Source organism: Callorhinchus milii, unplaced genomic scaffold (genome assembly GCF_018977255.1).
Source record: "Callorhinchus milii isolate IMCB2004 unplaced genomic scaffold, IMCB_Cmil_1.0 Scaffold20, whole genome shotgun sequence".
NCBI classification, from domain to species: domain Eukaryota; kingdom Metazoa; phylum Chordata; class Chondrichthyes; order Chimaeriformes; family Callorhinchidae; genus Callorhinchus; species Callorhinchus milii.
The window spans coordinates 12,286,180-12,308,777 of record NW_024704761.1 but is presented as its reverse complement, the minus strand read 5'-3'; the positions used below and the strand labels follow the sequence as shown (position 1 = coordinate 12,308,777).

Genomic DNA, 22,598 nt, shown 5'->3' with positions numbered 1-22,598 from the left:
CTGTCATAAAATGTTGGCTTTTACCTCTGGTTTTGATACCTTCTGGAGTAAAGACATGGATTGCAATATTCAATGTACATGGTGATTGAAAGTCATACCATATATGGTATATGGTTGGCACTCTACAGCAAATGATAAATAGAATATATAATCATAAAAGTATAACTCAGTAAATTCCAAGAATCAATCAATTAATGTTGGCAATTTACTTTGTATGTTAAAATCAGCATATCAGTCTTTACTGAGGTGTCACATTTCCATCTACAACTTTAACATCCCAATCATTTGTTATAAGGCAAGCAAGTCCAAAGTAATCCAATACATTGTGGAGAATTGATCAGCCTAGCTGCTGCATCATTGAGACGAGCCAAAGTCCCTTTGGGGAGGATGGTCTTAGCTGGACAAATTCAGTCAAGTGTATTTTGTACAACATAATTCCAATTCTGTTAATTTATATTGTGTTGTTTTTAAATAAATGTTGCTTCCATGTCGTTGAGTTTCTCCTTTCCCATGTCACTCTCTGCTCCTAGGCCCGGCTCATTGTCTGTTCATTGGAAAGCATATGATCATAACCAGGACTGACTCTCCTGCTGAGAACAGTTGTCTCTGGGTTTGGCTGCCTCTTACTGGAGTGACCAGGGCTGGGAATTTCCCTTCTTCCATCACCAACTCACTTTGTGGCTGTACCACCGGTGTCTTGTCGGGGTTTCAGTTCCTTCACTGAATATAAAGGCATTCCTATAGAAGTGAATTTCTGGTGAGATAGGCAGCAATAAGAAGATGCCCATGTAACTTTCATAATCAACTTTGCTTTGGTAGATAGATGTAACATTCAAGGGCTTCTTGCCTGAATAACTGTGTTATAATTTTAAAAAGTTTCAGGCAGAATCTTCAGCAATCTTCTCCATACATTCTCATTTATTCAGATTTGAAATAAATTGTTCAGAGATTTGTACTGGAGATGTAAATTTCATTTTTATTGTTTCTTTGAGTTGCTATATGAAATGTACAGGTTTGTTCATTACCTTCTTGCTCTCAGCAGTGGTAGATACAGTTTCCACATACTGAAAGGTGAGTGTCAGCAGGATATATGCCCACAGCCAACTCAAATCTTGACCTTACCTTTCAGTAGGAGCCTCTGGATACTGTTCAGGCCCAGGAACTCCAGCTGATTTTTCCATCTTAATGTAGGTATTTGGGCAATTGTAGTCCTAAATTCCATTTTAGAAGAGACCAGCTAATTCAGCACAGAGTGTGACCTATCTGGTCTGCATTGACCACCATTATATTAGGTACTGCAATTACCAACTCAGTTATTAGGAAGCCATAAAGAACATTTCTGATTCCATTCTCTTCTTTGAAACTTGTGCCCAAACATTGGGCAATACCTGAGATGCAACAAAAAGCATAGACAAAGTGGAAGCAGAACATATGTGACCCGACAATAACTCACATTTATCTAGTCCCTTTCCCCAGGATAACATCTTGTTTTTCACAGACCCTCAAAGTATTTTCACTGCCACATGGAGGATAAACATGGACTCTGTTCTCTGCATTTTATACAAGGAACAGAAAGATAATGATAATATAAGTAAAGATTGCTTCAAAATATTGGTAACTAATTAATCAATAATAAAGCAACTAAATGTCAATACAAAAAGGATATTGGAGAAATCGAGAAGATACAGAGACTGGACTATGAGGAGTGACTAAGTAAATTGGGCATGTTCACACTGGAAAAGAGAAGATTGAGGCTGTCTTTAACATTCTAAAGGGGACAAACAATATAGATCATGACGGGCTGTTTCAACTTGTCCTGAAGAGTAAAACCAGAGGCCACGGCCTGCGATTGAAAGGGGTAAATTCAGAAGAAATCTTCACAAACACTATCTTAGTGAGTGAATAGTGAACCTGTGGCTCTCGAGGAAGACGGTTGAAGCAGGAAGTGTTGATTCTTTCAAACACAGATTAGATAGTTTTCTTTTAGGAAATAACATTATGGGATATAGACAGAGGGAGTTTGGGACATATGTGCAGCGACCACCAGGAAGGTGGAAGGCGAATTAGATGGACCTTGGTCTTTTTTAGTCCAGTATTTCTTATGTTCTTATGTAAGAAAGTTACTAGCATTGTATCGGCACTCGCAGAAATGGTAAAGCCTCTAGGAACGGATCACTTAGTATCAATACTACTTTCACAAGGACATTCCACAGTTCATAAACACCTCGCAGCTTGAAATTGTACCACTTTAAAACAAAGTTACCACCTATCATTAGGTGAGTGACATTTATTACAATCTCACAATAAACATCCATATTTACTTTTGACCTTTTGAGGTCTGATTGAATACAAAGGTAACAGATCATGGTTATCGGTGAGCATTCTCTTTCACTGTGACCTGAAGACAGACACCCTGAGCTTCTCTTGAATCGTCGTCATGAAAACTATAAATACTCTGGGGATTACAGGAGGCACATTCAACTTCACCTTCACCAGCACAACATCCCAAGAGCAATTTTCAATCCTGCACACATGCTTATCCCATTATGTATACGAACGTCACAGGAAGAGGTGGGGGGAATATTTGTGTTACAGTAATAATTGTATATCAGGAAATGTTACAGTGTGGGATGTGGATTACATCAGAAAATATTACAATAAGCGGCACAGGGTATATCAGCCAGGGCTGGATTCAAACAGAGGTGAAAGTTTGGTCTTATCCCACAGTAGGACTCGTACTGTGCATCTGCCTGATGTCCAACACTTACTGCTTCAATAGTCACTTCAAGTGTTTTCACATAGGACGCCTATTTAACCTGAACTGAGATTCAATGCTTACCTTGTACAATACTCTCTCCCCATAGCCCTGATCAACCCCACTCCCACCGCTCTCTCCCCATAGCCCTGATCAACCCCACTCCCCCGCTCTCTCCCCATAGCCCTGATCAACCCCACTCCCCCGCTCTCTCCCCATAGCCCTGATCAACCCCACTCCCCCGCTCTCTCCCCATAGCCCTGATCAACCCCACTCCCCCGCTCTCTCCCCATAGCCCTGATCAACCCCACTCCCCCGCTCTCTCCCCATAGCCCTGATCAACCCCACTCCCCCGCTCTCTCCCCATAGCCCTGATCAACCCCACTCCCCAGCTCTCTCCCCGTAGCCCTGATCAACCCCACTCCCACCTGATCAACCCCACTCCCACCGCTCTCTCCCCATAGCCCTGATCAACCCCACTCCCACCGCTCTCTCCCCATAGCCCTGATCAACCCCACTCCCCAGCTCTCTCCCCATAGCCCTGATCAACCCCACTCCCCCACTCTCTCCCCATAGCCCTGATCAACCCCACTCCCCCGTTCTCTCCCCATAGCCCTGCAAAAATGTCCTCCCCAAATAATTATCTACTTCTCTTTCAAAAGTTGTTATTGAATCGGCTTCCACCAGCCTTTCAGGCAATGCATTCCAAATCCCAACAACTCGCTGTGTTAAAAAAAAATTCCTCACCTCCCCTCTGTTTCTTTCAACAACTATTTGAAATCGGTGTCCTCGGGTTACCAATCCACCCACTAGGGGAAATGGTTTCTCCTTGTTCACCCTATCGAATCCCCTCACAATTTTGAAAACTTGTGTTAAGTCTCCTTAACTTAACTTTCACTGCTCCAAGGAGAATAATCCTCGCTTCTCTAGCCTCCCTGATAACTGAAACCCCTTATTCCTAGTACCAATCTGGTAAACCTCCATTCCACCCTCTCCAATGTCTTTGACATCTTTCCTAATGTGGGGCCCAGAACTGAACACAGTCTCTAGCTGTGGCCTAATCAGTCTTTTAACAGCTTTATCTACCTGTCCTGCAACCTTCAAAGATTTACTTATATGAAATCTTTGATCTCTTGTATTGGTCCCAATACCGACCCTGGGGGGACACCACTGCACTTCCTTCCAGTCAGATAAACAACCATTCACCACCACTCTCTGCTTTCTGCCTCCCAGACAGTTCTGTATCCGTTGCCACTGTCCCTTTAATACCGTGGGCTTCTATTTTGCTACAAGTCTCTTATGTGGCACTTTATCAAACGCTTTTGAAAATCCATATAAACTACATCAATGCACAACCTTCACCCACCCTCTCCGTTACTTCATCAAAAAACTCTATCAGGTTTGTTAGACACAATTTGCCTTTAACAAATCCATGTCCCACACCAGGCTTCGCGATCACATCACTCCCACCCTCGCTCGCCTCCACTGGCTCCCCATCCCCCAGAGGATCAAATTCAAGATGCTCACCCTCACCTACAAGGCCATTCACGGCCTCGCTCCCTCCTACCTTTCCGACCTACTATCCCCCTACTTACCTGCCCGTACCCTCCGTTCCTCTGGCTCCGGTCTGCTCCACATCCCCCGCCCCAACCGCCCTACTATTGGTGGTCGGGCCTTCAGCCTCTCAGCCCCGAGGCTCTGGAACTCTATCCCCCAGTGCCTTCGCCGCTTCCTCCCTTTCTTCCTTCAAGGCCGGTCTCAAGACCTTTCTCTTTGACCGTGCCTTCAACTCCCCTCTCGATTCTCTACCCTCTCCTCGCTCCCTCCCTTCCCTCTCCTCACCCTGACCATTTCCCCCTGCTCAGGTCCTGACCCAACTGTACAGCGCCTTGGGACGTCCTTCCGACGTGAAAGGCGCTCAATAAATGGAATCTTGTTGTTGTTGTTGTTGTTGTCTGTCCTTTATTAACCCATATTTTTCTAAGTGAAAATTAATTTTGCCCCGGATTATAATCTCCAGAAGTTTCCCCGTTACTGACGTTAGGCTGACTGGCCTGTAGCTCCCGGGTTTATCCTTCTGCCCCTTTTTGTACAGGAGAGCAACGTTTGCAACCCTCCAGTCCTCTGGCACCAACCCCGGTGTCCAAGGAGGAGTGAAAGATTGTGACCAGAGCCTCTGCTATTTCCACCCTTAATTCCCTCAGTAACCTAGGATGCATTCCGGACCGGGTGACTTACCTACCTTGAGCACCGTCAACCTTTTTAGTGCCTCCTCTAAGTTTATTCTTATCTTATCAAATTTCTCTACCCTCTCCTCCGATACTGTGGCATTGGCTGCATCCTCTTCGTTTATGAGATTGAGTCATGAGATTGAGTCAGGCAGACAATACTAATGCCTGTTTGTGGCAGCAGAGTCAATGTCGGGATTCTTGCTCACACTTATAATACGTCACACAAAGGGTTGTCTTATATATAAAATTTATTTTGTAATAATGTTGATGCCACATCAAGTTTATCCAGTCGGCAGCCAAGCTCAATTACTGGTGGAGAGTAACCAGGATTGCCTGTGGGTGAAATGTTGATTCTTTCAAACACAGATTAGATAGTTTTCTTTTAGGAAATAACATTATGGAACACAGGACATATGTGCATGCGACCGCCGGGAAGGTGGAAGGCAAACTAGATGGGTCTTGGTATTTTTGCGACTAATATTTCTTATGTTCTTATGAATCATTCAGTGATTCATGACTGTTTGTGGGACGCTGCTGTGCGCAATTGGCTGCTGCATTTCGCCCACAAATATGCAGTCAATTCACTTTACAGTGTGAAGCGCTTTGAGACGTCGAGAAGACGTGAAAAGTGCAAGATCAAATGCAAGGATTATTATTATTATTATTTAGGTGTACAAGTAGCCAACTCCAGAATCCTGTCTGAAAAACAGGAAATTCTCAGCACCGTGGCAGGCTTCTGGCTTCCAGCTCTGTGACAGAAATTTCAAGCTTTCTGACTAATTTCAAGCTCCCTTGGTGAATTGGTGCATAATCAGGCAAATAGTGGCAAATATTTGAAGTTAATAAAAAGGCCTGATTACTTAGCATTAAATCCCCTTTTACAGTTTTACGCTTATCACATTGAATTTTAGGCTTATCTGAGAAATCTTTATTGAAACTAATAGGGTTCAACTTAAGGTAAAAGCATTGAATAATAATTAGCACTGTAGTGGGAGTGCATTCCCAATGAGTGGGAGGGAGGGCATAGTTCAAGTGAAAGCACTATGTATCTGTACAAAGTCATTGTTTATTCAGCAGGTTGAGGGTCACTCGGGTAACTGAAGGGAGACAGTGTTTGTTCAGCAGAATGTTTGGGAATGTGCATTATATGCACAGAATAGCAGTATCAGATTACTTCCTGTGTGACTGAATGTTTATTCTTGTGTTGTCTAGAACTTAAATGATTAAATTGCACCTGAGCTACTGAATCCCCACAAGACATTTGTAAAAATCTGTAAATATACAGGGGAGGAGATGAATGGATTTCTTAATCATAGAATTATACAGCACAGGAGGAGGCCTTTCGGCCCATCAGGTCTGTGTCGGCTCTTTGAAAAGAGCTTCCAATTCAATCCCACTCCCCCGCTCTCTCCCCATAACCCTGCAAACTTGTCCTGCCCGAATAATTATCTACTCCTCTCTCAAAAGTTGTTATCAATTCGGCTTCCACCAGCTTTTCAGGCAATGATTCCATATCCCAACAACTCGCTGTGTTTGGATCTGGAATGCATACTCTAGCTGAGGCCCAACCAGTGATTTATGGAGGTTTTTCATAACTTCGTGACTTTCGTATTCTATGCCCCTATTTATAAAGCCTAGTATCTCGGATGCATTTTTTTTAAAAAAACAACTTTTTAAACCTGTCCTGCCATCTTCAAACATTTACTATATGATCCCCAGGTCTCTCCGTTCCTTCACCCCCTTTAAGATTGTACCATCAGCTTATATTGCCTTTCCTCATTCTCCTATTGATTGGAAGATTGCAAACGTGACACCACTATTTAAGAAGGGTGGGAGAGAAAAGATGGGGATCTACAGACCAGTTAGTCTGACATCAGTGAGGGAAAATTCCTGAGTCCTTAATTAAGGATGTCGTTATGGGATTCCTGGAAGACCATAACATGATTAGGCAGAGTCAACATGGCTCTACAAAAGGGAAGTCATGCTTAACTAATTTTTTTTGAGTTTTTTGAAGATGTATCTAGCAGGTTAGATAGGGGGGAACCAGTAGATGTCGTTTATTTAGATTTTAACATTTGACAAAGTGCCACACAAAAGGCTATTGCACAAGGTTAAGGCCCACGGGATTAATGGGAACATATTAGCACGGATTGAAGAGTGGCTAATGGGTAGAAAACAGAGAGGAGGGATAAACGGGTCATTCTCGAATTGGCAGGATGTGACTAGTGGAGTGCCACAAGGATCAGTGTTTGGGCCTCAGCTATTTACAATTTACATCAATGATCCAGACGAGGACATTGAATGTAACGTATCTAAATTTGCGGATGACACTAAACTCGGTGGGAGAGTAAGCTCTGAGGATGATGCAAAAAGATTGCAACGGGATATAGATAGGCGAGGGGAGTGGGCGAGTAGGTGGCAGATGGAATTTAATGTGGGGAAGTGTGAAGTTATTCACCAAGGTAGCAAAAATAGAAAAACAGATTATTTTCTGAGGGGGAAAGATTAGATAGTGTTAGTGTGCAGAGGGATTTGGGTTTCCTTGTACACCAGTCTCAAAAAGTTAGTCTGCAGGTGCAGCAGCAACTAAGAAGGCGAACGGCACGTTAGCGTTCATTGCAAAAGGTTTAGAGTACAAGAGTAGGGAAGTCTTGCTGCAACTGTATAGGGCCTTGATGAGACCGCACCTGGAGTATTGTGTGCAGTTCTGGTCTCCTTATTTATAAAAGGACATACTTGCCCTCGAGGGGGTGCAGCGTAGATTCACTCGGTTAGTTCCTGGGGTGAGGGGACTGACCCATGAGGATAGGCTGAATAAACTAGGGCTGTACTCTCTAGGGGAGAAGAATTAGGGGAGATCTTATTGAAACATATAAGATTCTTAAAGGGCTGATAAAGTAGACACTGAGGGACAGTAGGAGAACCTATAACCAGGGATCACAGTCTTAAAATTAAGAGTCAGCCTTTTGGAACAGAGTTGAGGAAACATTTCTTCACTCAGAGGGTAGTGAATTTATTGTATTCACTACCCCAGAAGGCTGTAGATGCTCAGTCCTTGAACATCTTCAAGGCTGAGACTGAGATTTTTAAAAAACAGAGGGATTAGGGGATATGGGGATAGGGCAGGTAATTAGAGTTAGGTCAGAAGATCAGCCATGATCTTATTGAATGTCGGGACAGGCTCGAGGGCCGAATGGCCTTCTCCTGCTCCTAATTCTTATGTTCTTACATTCCACCCAAAATGCATCACTTCGCATTTCTCCACATTATTATTATATTATTATTATTAAACTTCATCTTCCACGTGTCTGCCCATTTCACCAGTCTGTCTATGTCCTCTTGCAGTCTGTTACTATCCTCCTCACTGTTTACTACTTTTCGTAGCTTAGTATCATCTGCAAACTTGGAAATTGTCCTCCCTATACCCAAGTCCAGGTCATTTATATAGATCACAAAAGCAGTGGTCGCAATACTGATCCCTGGGGGACACCACTGCACTTCCCTCCAGTCAGACCGTTCACCACCACTCTCTGCTTTCTGTCTCCCAGACAGTTCTGTATCCGCTGCCACTGTCCCTTTAATACCGTGGGCTTCTAGTTTGCTACAAGTCTCTTATGTGGCACTTTATTAAACGCTTTTTGAAAATCCATATAAACTACATCAATGTACGACCTTCACCCACCCTTCATCAAAAAACTCTATCAGGTTTGTTAGACACAATTTGCCTTTAACAAATCCATGTTGTCTATTCTTTATTAACCCATATTTTCTAAGTGAAAATGTATTTTGCCCCGGATTATAGTCTCTAGAAGTTTCCCCGTTACTGACGTTAGGCTGACTGGCCTGTAGCTCCCGGGTTTATCCTTCTGCCCCTTTTTGTACAGGGGAGCAACGTTTGCAACCCTCCAGTCCTCTGGCACCAACCCCGGTGTCCAAGGCGGATTGAAAGATTGTGGTCAGATCCTCCGTTATTTCCACCCTTACTTCCCTCAGTAACCTAGGATGCATCCCATCCGGACCTGGTGACTTATGTACCTTGAGCACTAACAATCCTTTTAGTACCTTCTCTCAGTTTATTCTTATCCAATTTCTCTACCCTTTCCTCCGATACTGTGGCATTGTGAAGACAGATGCAAAGTACTGCATCAGTACGTCAGCCTCCACAAGAAGATTTTCTCTTTGGACCCTAATTGGTCCCACCTTACCTTTGACTAACCTTTTATATGCTTATAAAATACCTTAGGGTTCCCTTTTATGTTACTCACTAATCGTTTCTCATAGAATCTTTTTGCCCCTCTTATTTCCTTTTTCAGTTCTCCTCTGTACTTTCTATATTCTGTTTGATTATCTTCTGCATTTTGGACCTGACATTTGTCATAAACCTCCTTTTTTTAATCGCAATTTCCTTATTTATCCAGGGAGGTTTGGATGCCCTCCGTTCCCCTTTGTGGGAATGTATTTGTTCTGTCCCCGAACTATCTCCTCCTTGAAGGCTTCCCATCGCTCACTCGCTGTTTTATCTGCCAATCTTTCTTTCCAGTCCACCTTGGCTAGGTCCCTCATTGAACTCATTGAAATTAGCCTTTTCCAGTTGAGTATCTTTACCTTTGTCCCTTTCCATTAGTACTGTAAAGCTAATGATGTTGTGATCACTGTTGTCCAGATGCTCTCCTTCTGAAACCTGCCCCACTTCATTCCCCAGAACTAGATCCAGCTCTGCTTCCTTCCTGGTGGGGCTGGAAACAAACTGATCCAGAAAGTTATCCTGCACACAATTCAGGAATCCTTCCCCCTCCTTGCCCTCTACACTGTTATTTCGCCAGTCTATGTTAGAATAATTAGAGTCCTCCATTATCACTACTCTGTTGGTTTTGCATCTTTCTGAAATCGCTTGCAGATTTGCTCATCTATCTCCTTCCCACTATTTGGTGATCTATAGTACACACCGAACAGAGTAACAGCTTATTTTCTGCTCCTTAACTCTAACCAAATAGATTCTGTTTGTGGGGCCTCTAACACATCGTCCCTTTCCAGGGCTGTAACTATGTCTTTGATTAATGTTGCCCCCCCTTCCTTTTTTTCCTTCCCTATCCCTCCTGAGTACATTGTAGCCAGGAATATTCAGCCCCCATTCCTGCCCTTGTTTGAGCCAGGTCTCCATTATTGTCACTACATCATAACCCCATGTGGCAATTTGAGCTGCAGCTCACCAACCTTATATGTCACACTCCGTGCATTTACGCACATGCACTCCAAGACCGACTGTTCTGCATTTCTCCCCTGGCTAATCCCTCCTTTTTCTGGATTACTCCTGGTTACTTTGCTATTCTTCTCTCCCAGCTCTCTATAAATGCAATCTTGTTGTTGTTACTGTCTTCAACCCTGGCACCAGGGAGGCAACATACCATGTGAGAGTCAGGTCTTTGTTAGCAGAAACACCTGTCTATTCCTTTCACCATTCTGTCCTCAATGCCAATTGCATGAATAATAATAATAATAATCCTTGCATTTGATTTTGCGCTTTTCACGTCGGGAGGACGTCCCAAAGCGCTTCGCAGAACACACTGTAAAGTGAATTGACTGTATATTTGTGGGCAAACACGGCAGCCAATTGCGCACAGCAATGTCCCACAAACAGTTGAGGATTGAAAATAACCAATTTATTATTGTTTTTGGTTTTGGAGGGATTATTATTAGGCTCTGTGTGGAGTAAGGAAACTTGCCCAAGGTTTCGCCCTGACCTGCCGGGGATTGAACTCAGGTCTCTCACTTGCAAAGCAAGTGCTCTAACCACTGAGCTACAGGACTCCACAAGTGCCACTTAATGATCCCTCCTGGTTAGCAATTAACTGACTGTTCAAATTTTGCTTTAAATAGTTTCCTGAAACTACCACTTGATGTTCTGAGGCTGGCACTATCTTTTCCACCTGCAGTCTATCAATGTTTCACCTCTTGCTCCTCTAAGAGTTTCTGCTTTTCCTGCTTGCAAACCCAGCTCCATCAGTTTCCTCTCATTTTTCTCTTGCCTGATATGTTTTCATCCCCTTCCTTGTGAAGGAAGATGTTGGCAATACATCGTATGCTGAGCTGAGTTGTCCAGTAGGAAGCTAGCACACTAGTGGAATGGGATGTTTGATGTCTCTCTGAAGAGATAGACGGGGCCTCTGGCAACACAACACTCCTCTGGTATTATTGTTGAGTGCTGGTGTACACTGTGATTTCACATCCCAGATGTGGGACTTGAACTCTGTCACATGCAAAAAAAACTGCTGTGTGCAATTGGTTGCTGCATTTTGCACACAAATATATGGTCACTTTACAGTATATTCTGTGAAGCACTTTGAGATGTCTCAAAGACATGATAAGGTGCTGTATCAAATGCAAGTATTATTTATCATTATATGCAATGGGAGTTCTCCTGATAGAGCCAAGCCACTAAGACAACTGCTACTGATCTCAATGAAAGTCCCTAAACAGCAGTGCAGAGCAGCCTGAGCTGAGGTGGGCTGGGGTGGGCTGAGCTGGGGTGGGCTCTGTGCTGGGCTCTGGGCTGGGGTGAGCTGAGCTGGGCTCTGGGCTGAGCTGGGGTGGGCTGGGCTGTGGTGGGCTGGGCTAAACTGGAGTGGGCTGGGCTGGGGTGGGCTGGGCTAAGCTGGGGTGGGCTGAGGTGGGCTGGGCTCTGAGTTAAACTGGAGTGGGCTGGGCTCTGGGCTGGGGTGGGCTGGGCTCTGGGTTAAACTGGAGTGGGCTGGGCTCTGGGCTGGGGTGGGCTGGGCTCTGGGCTGGGGTGGGCTGGGCTGAGGTGGGGTGGGCTGGGCTGGGCTCTGGGCTGAGCTGGGGTGGGCTGGGCTCTGGGCTGAGCTGGGGTGGATGGGGCTGGGCTGAGCTGGGCTGGGGTGGACTGGGCTGAGCTGGGGTGGGCTGAGCTGGGGTGGGCTGGGCTGAGCTGGGCTCTGGGCTGAGTTGGGCTGGGGTGGGCTGGGCTGGGCTCTGAGCTGGGCTCTGGGCTGGGGTGGGCTGGGCTCTGGGCTGGGGTGGGCTAGGCTGGGCTCTGGGCTGAGGTAAGCTGGGCTGGGATGGGGTGGGGTGGGTTGGGTTGGGGTGGGCTGAGCTGGGGTGGGGTGGGCTGAGCTGGGCTGGGTTGGGGTGGGCTGAGCTGGGCTGGGTTGGGGTGGGCTGAGCTGGGGGTGGGCTCTGGGCTGGGTTGGGCTGAGCTGGGCTCTGGGCTGAGCTATGTTGGGGTGGGGTGGGCTGGGCTCTGGGCTGGGCTGAGCTGGGTTGAGCTGGGGTGGGCTCTGGGTTGAGTTGGGCTGGGGTGAGCGGGGCTGGTTGTGGGGTGGGGGCTGGGGGTGGGCTGGGCTGGGGCTGGTGGTGGGGTGGGGCTGGGGGTGGGCTGGACTGGGGGCTGGGCTCTGGGCTGGGGGCTGGGGTGGGGTGGGGGCTGGGTTGGGCTGGGGGCTGGGCTCTGGGCTGGGGGCTGGTGGTGGGCGGGGCTGGGGTGGGCGGGGCTGGTGGTGGGCTGGGGGCTGGGCTCTGGGCTGGGGGCTGGTGGTGGGCCGGGGCTGGGCTCTGGGCTGGGGCTGGTGGTGGGGTGGGGGCTGGGCTCTGGGCTGGGGGCTGGTGGTGGGGTGGGGGCTGGGCTCTGGGCTGGGGGCTGGTGGTGGGCTGGGGGCTGGGGGCTGGGCTCTGGGCTGGGGGCTGGTGGTGGGCGGGGCTGGTGGTGGGCTGGGGCTGGGCTCTGGGCTGGGGGCTGGTGGTGGGCTGGGGGCTGGGGGCTGGGCTCTGGGCTGGGGGCTGGTGGTGGGCGGGGCTGGTGGTGGGCTGGGCTGGGGGTGGGCGGGGCTGGGGGGGTGGGCGGGGCTGGGGGGGCGCGGGCTGGGGTGGGCGGGGCTGGGGTGGGCGGGGCTGGTGGTGGGCGGGGCTGGGGTGGGCGGGGCTGGTGGTGGGGGGGCGGGGCTGGTGGGCGGGGCTGGTGGGGCGGGGCTGGTGGTGGGCGGGGCTGGTGGTGGGCGGGGCTGGTGGTGGGCGGGGCTGGTGGTGGGCGGGGCTGGTGTGGGCGGGGCTGGTGGTGGGCGGGGCTGGTGGTGGGCGGGGCTGGTGGTGGGCGGGGCTGGTGGTGGGCGGGGCTGGTGGTGGGCGGGGCTGGGATGGGCGGGGCTGGTGGTGGGCGGGGCTGGTGGTGGGTGGGGCTGGTGGTGGGCGGGGCTGGTGGTGGGCGGGGCTGGTGGTGGGCGGGGCTGGTGGTGGGCTGCCCAGTGTCCGGGCTGCAGAACTGCCATTACTAAGATGGAACCGACGCTGCCTCATCAGTCACAGTGCGCATGCTCAGCACTCTGCCGTCCCGCGCATGCTCAGTCCCTGGCGGCAGAGACTTGAAGCGCTGGGGCCCGGAGAGCGTCCGCCATGGCAGCCCCGCGCTGCAGGTGCTGCTGCGCCCCGGCACCGGGGGGGGGGGGGGGAGCGCAGGGGGGAGAGGGGGGGGGGGCGCGCAGGGGGGGGAAGAGCCAGTGGGTGGGTGGGAAAGGAGCTGTAAGGGGGGGACGGGAGAGAGAGCGGCCAGAGAGGCTGTGTGCGCAGTGTGTGTGTGTGTGTGTGTGCTGCAGGTGTGCGGTGTGTGTGTGCTGCAGGTGTGCGGTGTGTGTGTGTGTGTGTGCTGCAGGTGTGCGGTGTGTGTGTGTGTGCTGCAGGTGTGCGGTGTGTGTGTGTGTGCTGCAGGTGTGTGTGTGTGTGCTGCAGGTGTGCGGTGTGTGTGTGTGTGCTGCAGGTGTGCGGTGTGTGTGTGTGTGTGCTGCAGGTGTGTGTGTGTGTGCTGCAGGTGTGCGGTGTGTGTGTGCTGCAGGTGTGCGGTGTGTGTGTGTGTGCTGCAGGTGTGCGGTGTGTGTGTGTGTGTGCTGCAGGTGTGTGTGTGTGTGCTGCAGGTGTGCGGTGTGTGTGTGTGTGCTGCAGGTGTGCGGTGTGTGTGTGTGTGCTGCAGGTGTGCGGTGTGTGTGTGTGTGTGCTGCAGGTGTGTGGTGTGCTGCAGGTGTGCGGTGTGTGTGTGTGCTGCAGGTGTGCGGTGTGTGTGTGTGTGCTGCAGGTGTGTGTGTGTGTGCTGCAGGTGTGCGGTGTGTGTGTGTGTGCTGCAGGTGTGCGGTGTGTGTGTGTGTGTGCTGCAGGTGTGTGTGTGTGTGCTGCAGGTGTGCGGTGTGTGTGTGTGCTGCAGGTGTGCGGTGTGTGTGTGCTGCAGGTGTGTGTGTGTGTGCTGCAGGTGTGCGGTGTGTGTGTGCTGCAGGTGTGTGTGTGTGTGCTGCAGGTGTGCGGTGTGTGTGTGTGTGCTGCAGGTGTGTGTGTGTGTGCTGCAGGTGTGTGTGTGTGTGCTGCAGGTGTGTGTGGCAGTGCACACTGACTGCTGCAGCAAACTGTATTTGTGGCAGGAGAAAGTGGCATCAAATTAACAAGAACCCTGCACTGACTGACCCTGGAGGGGATGGTTTGCTAAACCAATTCTTGATTGACGTGTAACAGAAAACTGCTCGCTAACATTTATCTTTTCTGGTTGACTCCTAGAGGCTGCGTCATCAAACACTTTCTGAGGTGCTTTCATTTCCTTGTGTTTTTAAACTATTCCTCGTCTCCCACAGTGCAATTATGCAACAGATAAGGACCAGGTGAGCTGTCAGCACGCTCATGTGGTTTAATGAGAAAAAGGCTTCTTTAGAAGAACTTGTAAATGCATTTCAGTATTCAGTGTGTCCTGGCAATATAAATATAAAACAGAGATATTTCATTTGCATGTATGTACTGTATTAATATTTTGGGGGGAAATGGGGTGGGGGGGCGCTTTGAGTCGGGGTGGGTGCAGGTGAGCATTTTGCCAGGACACAATCAGGTACTGAGTTGTGTTGGTTAGAATTCTTGCCCGGCTCCCACCAGTGAATCTACTTCCTGCCCACTGCTCCTGCTGTTTGAGGTGTGGTTCTTTGTCTGTGTGTCAGGCTGTCAGCACTTACTGTAACAGAGTGTGCGTTGAGGGTAACTACTGGAATTTAACAAGCTGAAGCTGCATAGCTTGCTATTGAAACCATTATCTGGCAAGCTTCCTGCTGTTCGTCCAGCTAGAACTACTCTATTCCTTTGCAGGGCTAATAGGAGCTCAGTGGGAACAATTCCTGCTTAAGTGACTGGTCTGTCCTACGTCCTGCAGATGAGGCAGGTTGGCTGGTCTATGATCAGCAGTGTTGTTCTGTGAATACTGTAACAGCCCAGAATGGTTTTCTTTCAATAAATGTTGCGATTGAGGAATGATTCGAAAAGATCTGCCGGATGCAGTGGTGACGAATAACGCCGAAGGAATGTTAAGTTGCCAGGTGCTATATGTATGGGTTTGAATCCAAGCCTGGGGACATTCAACCTTGCACAACATTGTTTAATTACCACATTATACATGCTCCCCTTCTCTCCAGAGGGACTCCGCTGTCTGAGAGAGAATTCCGAGGAGGGCGGAGAAAGCGTTTCCCTTGTTACGCACCTGGTATGGGAGAACAGGTTTAAAGGGATTGTGCAGTCTTCAGCGAAACAATGGCCAGAAGTTGGTAAGGGATCCCCTCCCCTCGCCCCACTTTTCCCTGGCTGTAAACCCAGGACCTGCTGAAAGCTTCCTGCTTGTGGGAATATTATTCTTTAGCGGCAGGTTCTAGGGATAAGTAGCCCCTGTCCTTTGTGGACTGATTGTTTGCTCTGTTCTCTATGTAACAATCTATTCAACAAAACAAACTTTTTTAAAAAAAAAGATATTTAAAGAAAAACCTCTGGTGTTTTCTGCCAATTTGAAAGGAGATTTTCTGTTTGATCTCATGCTTTATGTGCTAGCGTGAAGTTTGTAGCTCATACATTCCTGCGCTGGCCTCACTGACCCCCAAACTTTGCTTGTGTGAGTGAGCAAAGTGGTTGTGTTCAGCGGTGAACACAGAGAAAGAGAAACTAAAAATCTGTGGAACACAGACCCGGGAAACCTCTTTCCATTTTGCCATTTGCTTTCTCTGGGCCTTTCCTTGATAGCCAGCTGCAGATTAGCCTTTGCTGCTGGGTGTTAGTGCAATAACTTGTTTTAATTGGAGAGATCAGACTTATTTTATAAACACAGCCTTACCTGGGCGAGTGCTGATGCCAAACCAGTTTTGTGACTTCAAAGCCAGGTGTTTCCAGGTTGCAACAGCTATCTTGTGCTGAGCCTGGGCTTGTTGCTTTGCAAACGAGAGGATCCGGGTTCGATTTCCAGCTGGGCGAATGTTAGGCAGGTTTCCTTACTCCACACGCCTATTTACCTAGCAGTAAGTAGGAACCTTTTGTTAGTTGATTGGAAAATCGATTTTCTGGGGGTAATAATCCCTTCACAATAAAATAATTATAATTTAGGCATTCAATCCACAACACTGCAGTGTGAATTGGCTGCCGCGTTTCACCCACAAAATATACAGTCAATTCACTTTACAGTGTATTCTGTGAAGCGACATCTGGAAGACATGATCAGGCACTGTATAAAATTTAAGGATTATTGTTATATATAGTCAGGTTTATTTGCTAATCTGCTCCTTGCCCCACACGCGTGGTCTGTGGTGTTAACTCCACCATTTGATTCCAGCCTGTAACTAACTCCCAGGATACCGATTTCCTCAGTTATGTCGCACATTGTAACACTCCGTTCAGATCTATGTTTGTAACATTTAGGTAAATTGGCTTTACATAGATTGTCTGGCCATCATTCGAGTGTGACATTGCACACAAGTATGAGCAGATACATTGCTGTTTGAAGCTGTCAGGAATGTGTGTGAGACGTGGAGCAGTGGTATTTGTGAGATTGAATGCTGGGTGTTAAATTCAGTGCTTTCTAACAATAGGAGGAACAAGTAAATTAACTCTCTACTAAAGTTACTCAGAATAAGGACCCAAACCATAGTGATAAATGCGGCTAGAATTTATCTTTGCTTTTATTTTATAATTTAAAATTTTATTCGGTATGGAATCCTCTGCCTAAATGCATGTGGATAGAAAAGTTTTATTCACTGGATCAGTATTGCAATTGAGTAACTTGAAAAAGGAGATGGGATTGATTTCTGGTCAGAGTATAAGTGTGTGTGGGGGGGCGGGGGGAGGGGAAGAGCAGTGGTAACCTGTTTGTATTGTTTGTAATTTGGGAGTTTCATCACCTGTTTGAAAGTTCCCTACAGTTTTTGATGTAACTTTTCTTTCCCCAGGTTTATGAATAACCGACCTCTTGCAAATTCCCGGTATCAGCCCACTGCATACGAGCACGCTGCAAACTGTTATACGCATGCTGTAAGTATGTGCGTTTGTCCCATGGCGCACCACACAGCTGACGTGTGTGGCGTAAGGATAGTGAGGTGACAGTCGGCATAAATACAAATCCCCCACTCACGTTCTCCCAATGAGAGGCCACACTTACTCAACCTGGCAGATGTGCCTTATTCCCATTCATCTTTTTATTTTCACGAGCTATCTGCTGATCTGTACAGAGTTCGAGCATAAGCGAGCAGGTGAATGGAACAGAACTTGAATAAGAGGCAATATAATCCCTGGAACATTGGATTCCAGGAACCTGGATATCAATCCTCCTTTTGTGCTGCGCAGCCACATTCATCAACAGCTGTTACTACCAATGTGATGTTACAGTGTGCAAGCATGTGTATCTCCAGTTCCTACTTCACCCCTGTTGTGTGCCGGCATGTGCTCCCCTCACCGTGGGCCTGACACTACCTTGCCTCACAAATGTCGACATGCTCTCAGCATAAGCTTGTCTGGAGGTTCTGAGCGCTACCTGGCAGCTATTGCGGCTGCTTTATCCCCATGCCATCATGTACATCACATGAAGGTGGCATTTCTGAATTTGAGCGTTCTCCTGAGCATCTGCTTTTAATTACTCCAGTGAACTAGCTCTTAGGGTGAAGAGAAAATAATTATTTCCACTGAAACTCAGAACCTTCTGACTCCGAGATGAGATGGTGACAAGCTGAACCACTGACTAAGCTGAGGCTTTTCATGTACTTTCTTCCCAGTTGCTGATTGTCCCTGCGATTGTGGGCAGCACGCTGCTTCACCGACTGTCAGATGACCGGTGGGAGCGGATCACGGCGTGGATGTATGGAGTGGGTCTCTGTGCCCTATTCATCGTCTCCACAGTGTTTCACATCATCACCTGGAAAAAGAGCCACTTGAGGTAATCCCCAATTTGGTTTCTGTCAGTAAATTATTATTTTTGTATTATTATTATTCTTGCATTATCATTGCGTTGTGGCTTTGACTGGGTCAAGATTTGCTGACTCTCTCTCTGTCTGTCTGTTGCTTGACAGGACAATGGAGCAATGTTTCCACATGTGCGACCGCATCGTCATCTACTTCTTCATCGCTGCCTCCTACGCTCCTTGGTGAGTTCCGTGTTTATGGCACTGAGGAGCCACACTCTGAATGCACTGGCACATTAGTCCGGGACGCTGTAATAGTTTCTGTCCCACCAGCTCTCTGTGTTGCATTGTTCATAGAATAGAATCATAGAAGATTACAGCACCGAAGAAGGCCAATCAGCCCATCGTCCCTGTGCGGCTCTTTTGAAGAGCTACCCAATCAGTCCCACTCGCCCGCTCTTTCCCCAGTTCACTATAGAGTGGGTGGGATTCCCCAGAGGTTTGTGCTGTGTTAGTCAGGCATTGCATAAATAATTGTTTCTTGAACCTTCTGAGCGTGGTCTAAATTTATTGCTAATCTTATGGTTTGACGGCAGCGACTTGGGACGTCCTGACGACCCTAATCACATGTAATCTGTTCTCTCTGCTGCAGGTTGAATCTACGGGAGCTCGGGCCACTGGCCTCCCACATGCGTTGGTTTATCTGGATTATGGCGGTTGCTGGCACTATCTATGTGTTCTTATACCATGAAAAGTAAGCAGCACTCTAGCCTTTTGGTCAAAGTATTTGCTGTTTATTGCTGGCTTCTGTACCGTCCCTGTACTCTCAACTCGATTTCTTCACTTTGATACCAGTTTCTCTAGTTCCTAAATGCACTTGAGAAAGCAGCTTCTAAATCAAGGCTGTACATAAGAGTTTCCTGAATTCTGGGCATTCTGAAATGCTGCATTAATAGAGTAAACCAAGGCTTGGGTGGAATTTTACACCTAGAATCATCTGAAGATTATTTTTGGAAAGTGAGGTTTGACCCACGTGTAACCTTCCCGCGCAGGTATAAGATTATTGAGCTTCTCTTCTACTTGGCCATGGGATTCTCCCCCGCTGTGGTGGTGGCATCAATGGTAAGTGGCTGAAACTTCCTCCTTTTAATTGTGAATCGTTGACTCTTTTGTCAAAGGTATGATTCTTTGTTCAGCTGCGACGGTATCTGAACTATTTGTTTTGCTGCAGACAAACACTGATGGGATGCAGGAGCTTATTTGGGGCGGGCTGCTGTACTGTCTGGGTGTCATCTTCTTCAAAAGTGATGGGATCATTCCGTTTGCCCACGCCATCTGGCATGTCTTCGTGGCGTTGGCTGCAGCCGTGCATTACTATGCCATCTGGAAGTACCTGTACTGGAGCTCCCCAACTCCTGTATGGAAGGACTATTAGACACATCCAGCTGGCCTTGTGTGGATGACAGATTTATACTTGACTTCCTTCAAAAGAGAAAAAGTTTTAAATTGGTGGCCGCAGATCAGAGAGCGGAGGGAGGGAGGAGCGGGAACACAATGTGGTTAGCACGCAGGTCGTCTGCCGCTCAGCGTTCAGTAACTCAGCTGTGAAGCACAGGACCTCCCTCCAGAGACGCTGTGCAATTGTCGGGTGGCAGAGAGGGAACGCTAAGAGCTTGTAAATGTTTTTTTGGGGAGGGTGGGAGAATTCTTCCTCACTTCTTTTCCTGTGAAACTTGAGACTTTGAACTCTGGATGCTGATGGGGATTTCCCAGGATGGATCTTGCTGTTAGAATATTGAACTCTGCCTGGGGCTCAGGGATCGGACGTCGTGAGAGCTGCTCTCAGCTCTGGGCATTATTGGTTTTGATCCAGATTGCCGCAGTAAAGTCAGTTGGTACATTCCACACACAGCAATTTATACCTCTGCTTCCTACCCATCATCATCAGATGAGGCTGGATCTCATTGGACGAGGCTGTGAGAACAATTCAGTGAAGACTTCATCAGCTGCTGTATTTCGACGAAGTATTGTTTAGGTTGAGCTGCTGGTTCTGACACCAGCGATGGGGATTTTGGAGATGAATATGTTTTATTTCCTTGCAAAGGCAGAATGGAGTCTGGTTTCCTGTGACAGTATTATAGTAAGCGTGTGACCTGTGTGTGTGTGTGCGTGTGCGCTCCTGTGTCATTGAACAACATGGAAAGAAAAGCACTTTCACAGCATCGTGTCGCTCAGGCCTGGCAGGATCATGGCGGGCGAGCACTGCTCAGGGATCTCCATTCGGGAGGCAGCGGGAAGCTGTGTCACTGATCTATCGGGTGCTTTGGATCATCAGCAATGCTGCCGGCCTCAAGTTAGGACACTCACTTTCCAGTTTTTTACAGTTTGTAATTTTCTAAGAGAGTAGCTGTTTGTGTCAGCAGCTGCCATGTCTCTGGTTTGCTTTCGCAGCAAAACATCAATTGTGTTATTCGTACACTGTGAGTGCTTCCCCAGGTTTACAGCTTCTCTTGTATTAAGCGATATAAGGCTTGAATATAAATGTTTACATTTTGGGAAGACTTTGAGCATTGTACAGACTTCGTGGGAAATATAATTGAGTTTAGACCTGACCTGAATCTGCAGCTGTTTCTGTGGAGCGTTGTGGTGTTTTCTCTCTCTCTCTCTCTGACTCCCCGTAAAACAATAGCTGAGTGTTGAATGAGCTGGTTCTGACTGAGAACACAGCTCGCACCTGCACTGCCAGAGACGCGCAGCAACACATTGGGGAAGTGACATGAATTCTGACAATGTTCACTTGTTGGGAATTGTCGTGTTGAGCGTCTCCAGCAGCTTGGAGACACCGGGCTGGAAAACCTGCTCGGTGTGATCAAAGCTGCCGCATAACTCAGGTGTTTGACGGGAGCAGAATGGGATGGTTGGGAGAGGGAACAACCCAGGGATCCTACGGCCACTGTCAGTACTTGCTTTTCACCAAATATTCCACACAATGTAAGACTTTCAATGGTGCTTTCCTTCACATCCGTGAAATAGTTTTAAAAGGCTTTGTTTCCCTTTTGAAGTACAGGTTATCAAACTTCTCACTCGGGTAATAGTCACCTCCTGTTTGTAGTAGTTTTCCTCAAGATCAATGACCGAGAGTGACAGCTGGACATGGGCTGGTTCCTCTGGGCGTTGAGACTTTCTGGATGTGCGACTTGCCCAGGACCTGTTATAGGAATCGTGCACAGAAATATAGTACCAAATGTGAGTAAACCATTCCCTTTGACCCTCTGTGTGCTAGTGCTGAGCTGTGTGCACTCAGTATGAGCACAAGTGAATGTGGATTGTTTACCTGTTGTGGGCTTTGTGGCTCTGGAGAATTCAATCCAGCAAAAGTTTACACCAGTGGTGGTCGACCCATGACCCACGGGGCCGTCAAGAAGTGGCCCACTGAACATTCACACTAGTGTAGGTGAATCTGTTTTAAATCAGGGTTTTGTTTACAGTTTTTTCTTGAATATTTCTTGAATTATAGCAACATTCAAGATTTATTTTGTCGTCCAACCAAATAGTTAGCCACCACTGACATCCAATCCTGTAGCACCAGATATCAGTGACGTGATATTTTGGGGCTTTAGTATAAATTCCCTTGTAAGGGGGTGGGGGGTGGTTCTTGTACTGTATGTATTAAATGGTTCCACTTGTCTGCAATATTTTGGAAAGATTTGCCAGTGAATGTACGTGAGGCGGCTGTGATTTGAATTGTGTTTGGGGTGGGTGGGGGGGGGAGTTAGAGAGCCTTCGTTTATTTTTATATCATGATTCACATCAATTATTCAAACCGCCAAGGATGTTCATATGGTATATATTCCCTCAGCAGGCACCGCCCCCCCCCCCCCCCACCCTCTGTCAGAGCTGAAGCACTGTCCACAGAGCCAGACTATTGAAGGTCAAAAAGCCCAGATTTGCTCCTGATCCCGTAATCCCAATAAAAATAGGATTTCCTTGTGCCTCCGGTTATTTTATTTCAGTGCAGTGGAATGTAGTTTGCCCTCCGCACACGCCTGCTTCCTGTGATCGTGCTATTGCCAGCCCGGCAGGTGGGTGCCCTGTTTCTATACAACCCTAACAGCAGCCGTGGTGAGGTTCTGGGGGAGTATGAGGTCCCTCCCCAGGGTCTCCTTAAAGTGCTGCAAATTGGCAGGGATCTCGGTGCTTGATTCTATTAGTCATGGTGCTTTCTTTATAGTTGTGGTTGCATTTTAGGGGACAGGGGACCCTGGGATCAGTTGACATGTTGATCCTGATCAATCCAGTCACCTGGACAAACCCCATTTCTATAAAACCACTAAAAGCCGTATTTGCCTGTCTGTTGTATTGAGAAAAGTTTCTATAAATCCACTTCATGGTTCAATCTTTCCTGAAATATTTCTCCTGGTATATCGCATGTGC

At 47.7% G+C, this 22,598-nt stretch overlaps 1 protein-coding gene across 2 annotated transcripts; it reads left to right on the top strand.

Annotated features, from left to right (window-relative positions):
• The first annotated feature begins 13,365 nt into the window (after positions 1 to 13,365).
• Positions 13,366 to 21,928, top strand: LOC103191416 (monocyte to macrophage differentiation factor). Of its 2 annotated transcripts, XM_042342512.1 has the most exons (9): positions 13,366 to 13,409; positions 14,533 to 14,633; positions 15,429 to 15,557; positions 17,220 to 17,301; positions 18,039 to 18,199; positions 18,333 to 18,407; positions 18,817 to 18,918; positions 19,217 to 19,286; positions 19,396 to 21,928. In XM_042342512.1, exons 3-9 carry the CDS (start codon positions 15,544 to 15,546, stop codon positions 19,597 to 19,599), a joined length of 708 nt encoding a protein of 235 aa, XP_042198446.1. In that variant the 5' UTR covers positions 13,366 to 13,409; positions 14,533 to 14,633; positions 15,429 to 15,543; the 3' UTR covers positions 19,600 to 21,928. The 2 variants fall into 2 exon arrangements, with proteins under 2 accessions (XP_042198446.1, XP_007910595.1); XM_007912404.2 differs by lacking the exon at positions 13,366 to 13,409 and having other exon boundaries at positions 14,326 to 14,559.
• The last annotated feature ends 670 nt before the right edge of the window (positions 21,929 to 22,598 follow it).

What these genes read in the sequence shown, in the direction of transcription:
- LOC103191416 (XM_042342512.1), top strand. An exon ending in GTGTTCTTATACCATGAAAA is followed by an intron (nt 18,919 to 19,216) that starts GTAAGCAGCACT and finishes CTTCCCGCGCAG; the next exon opens with GTATAAGATTATTGAGCTTC. An exon ending in CTGTGGTGGTGGCATCAATG is followed by an intron (nt 19,287 to 19,395) that starts GTAAGTGGCTGA and finishes GTTTTGCTGCAG; the next exon opens with ACAAACACTGATGGGATGCA.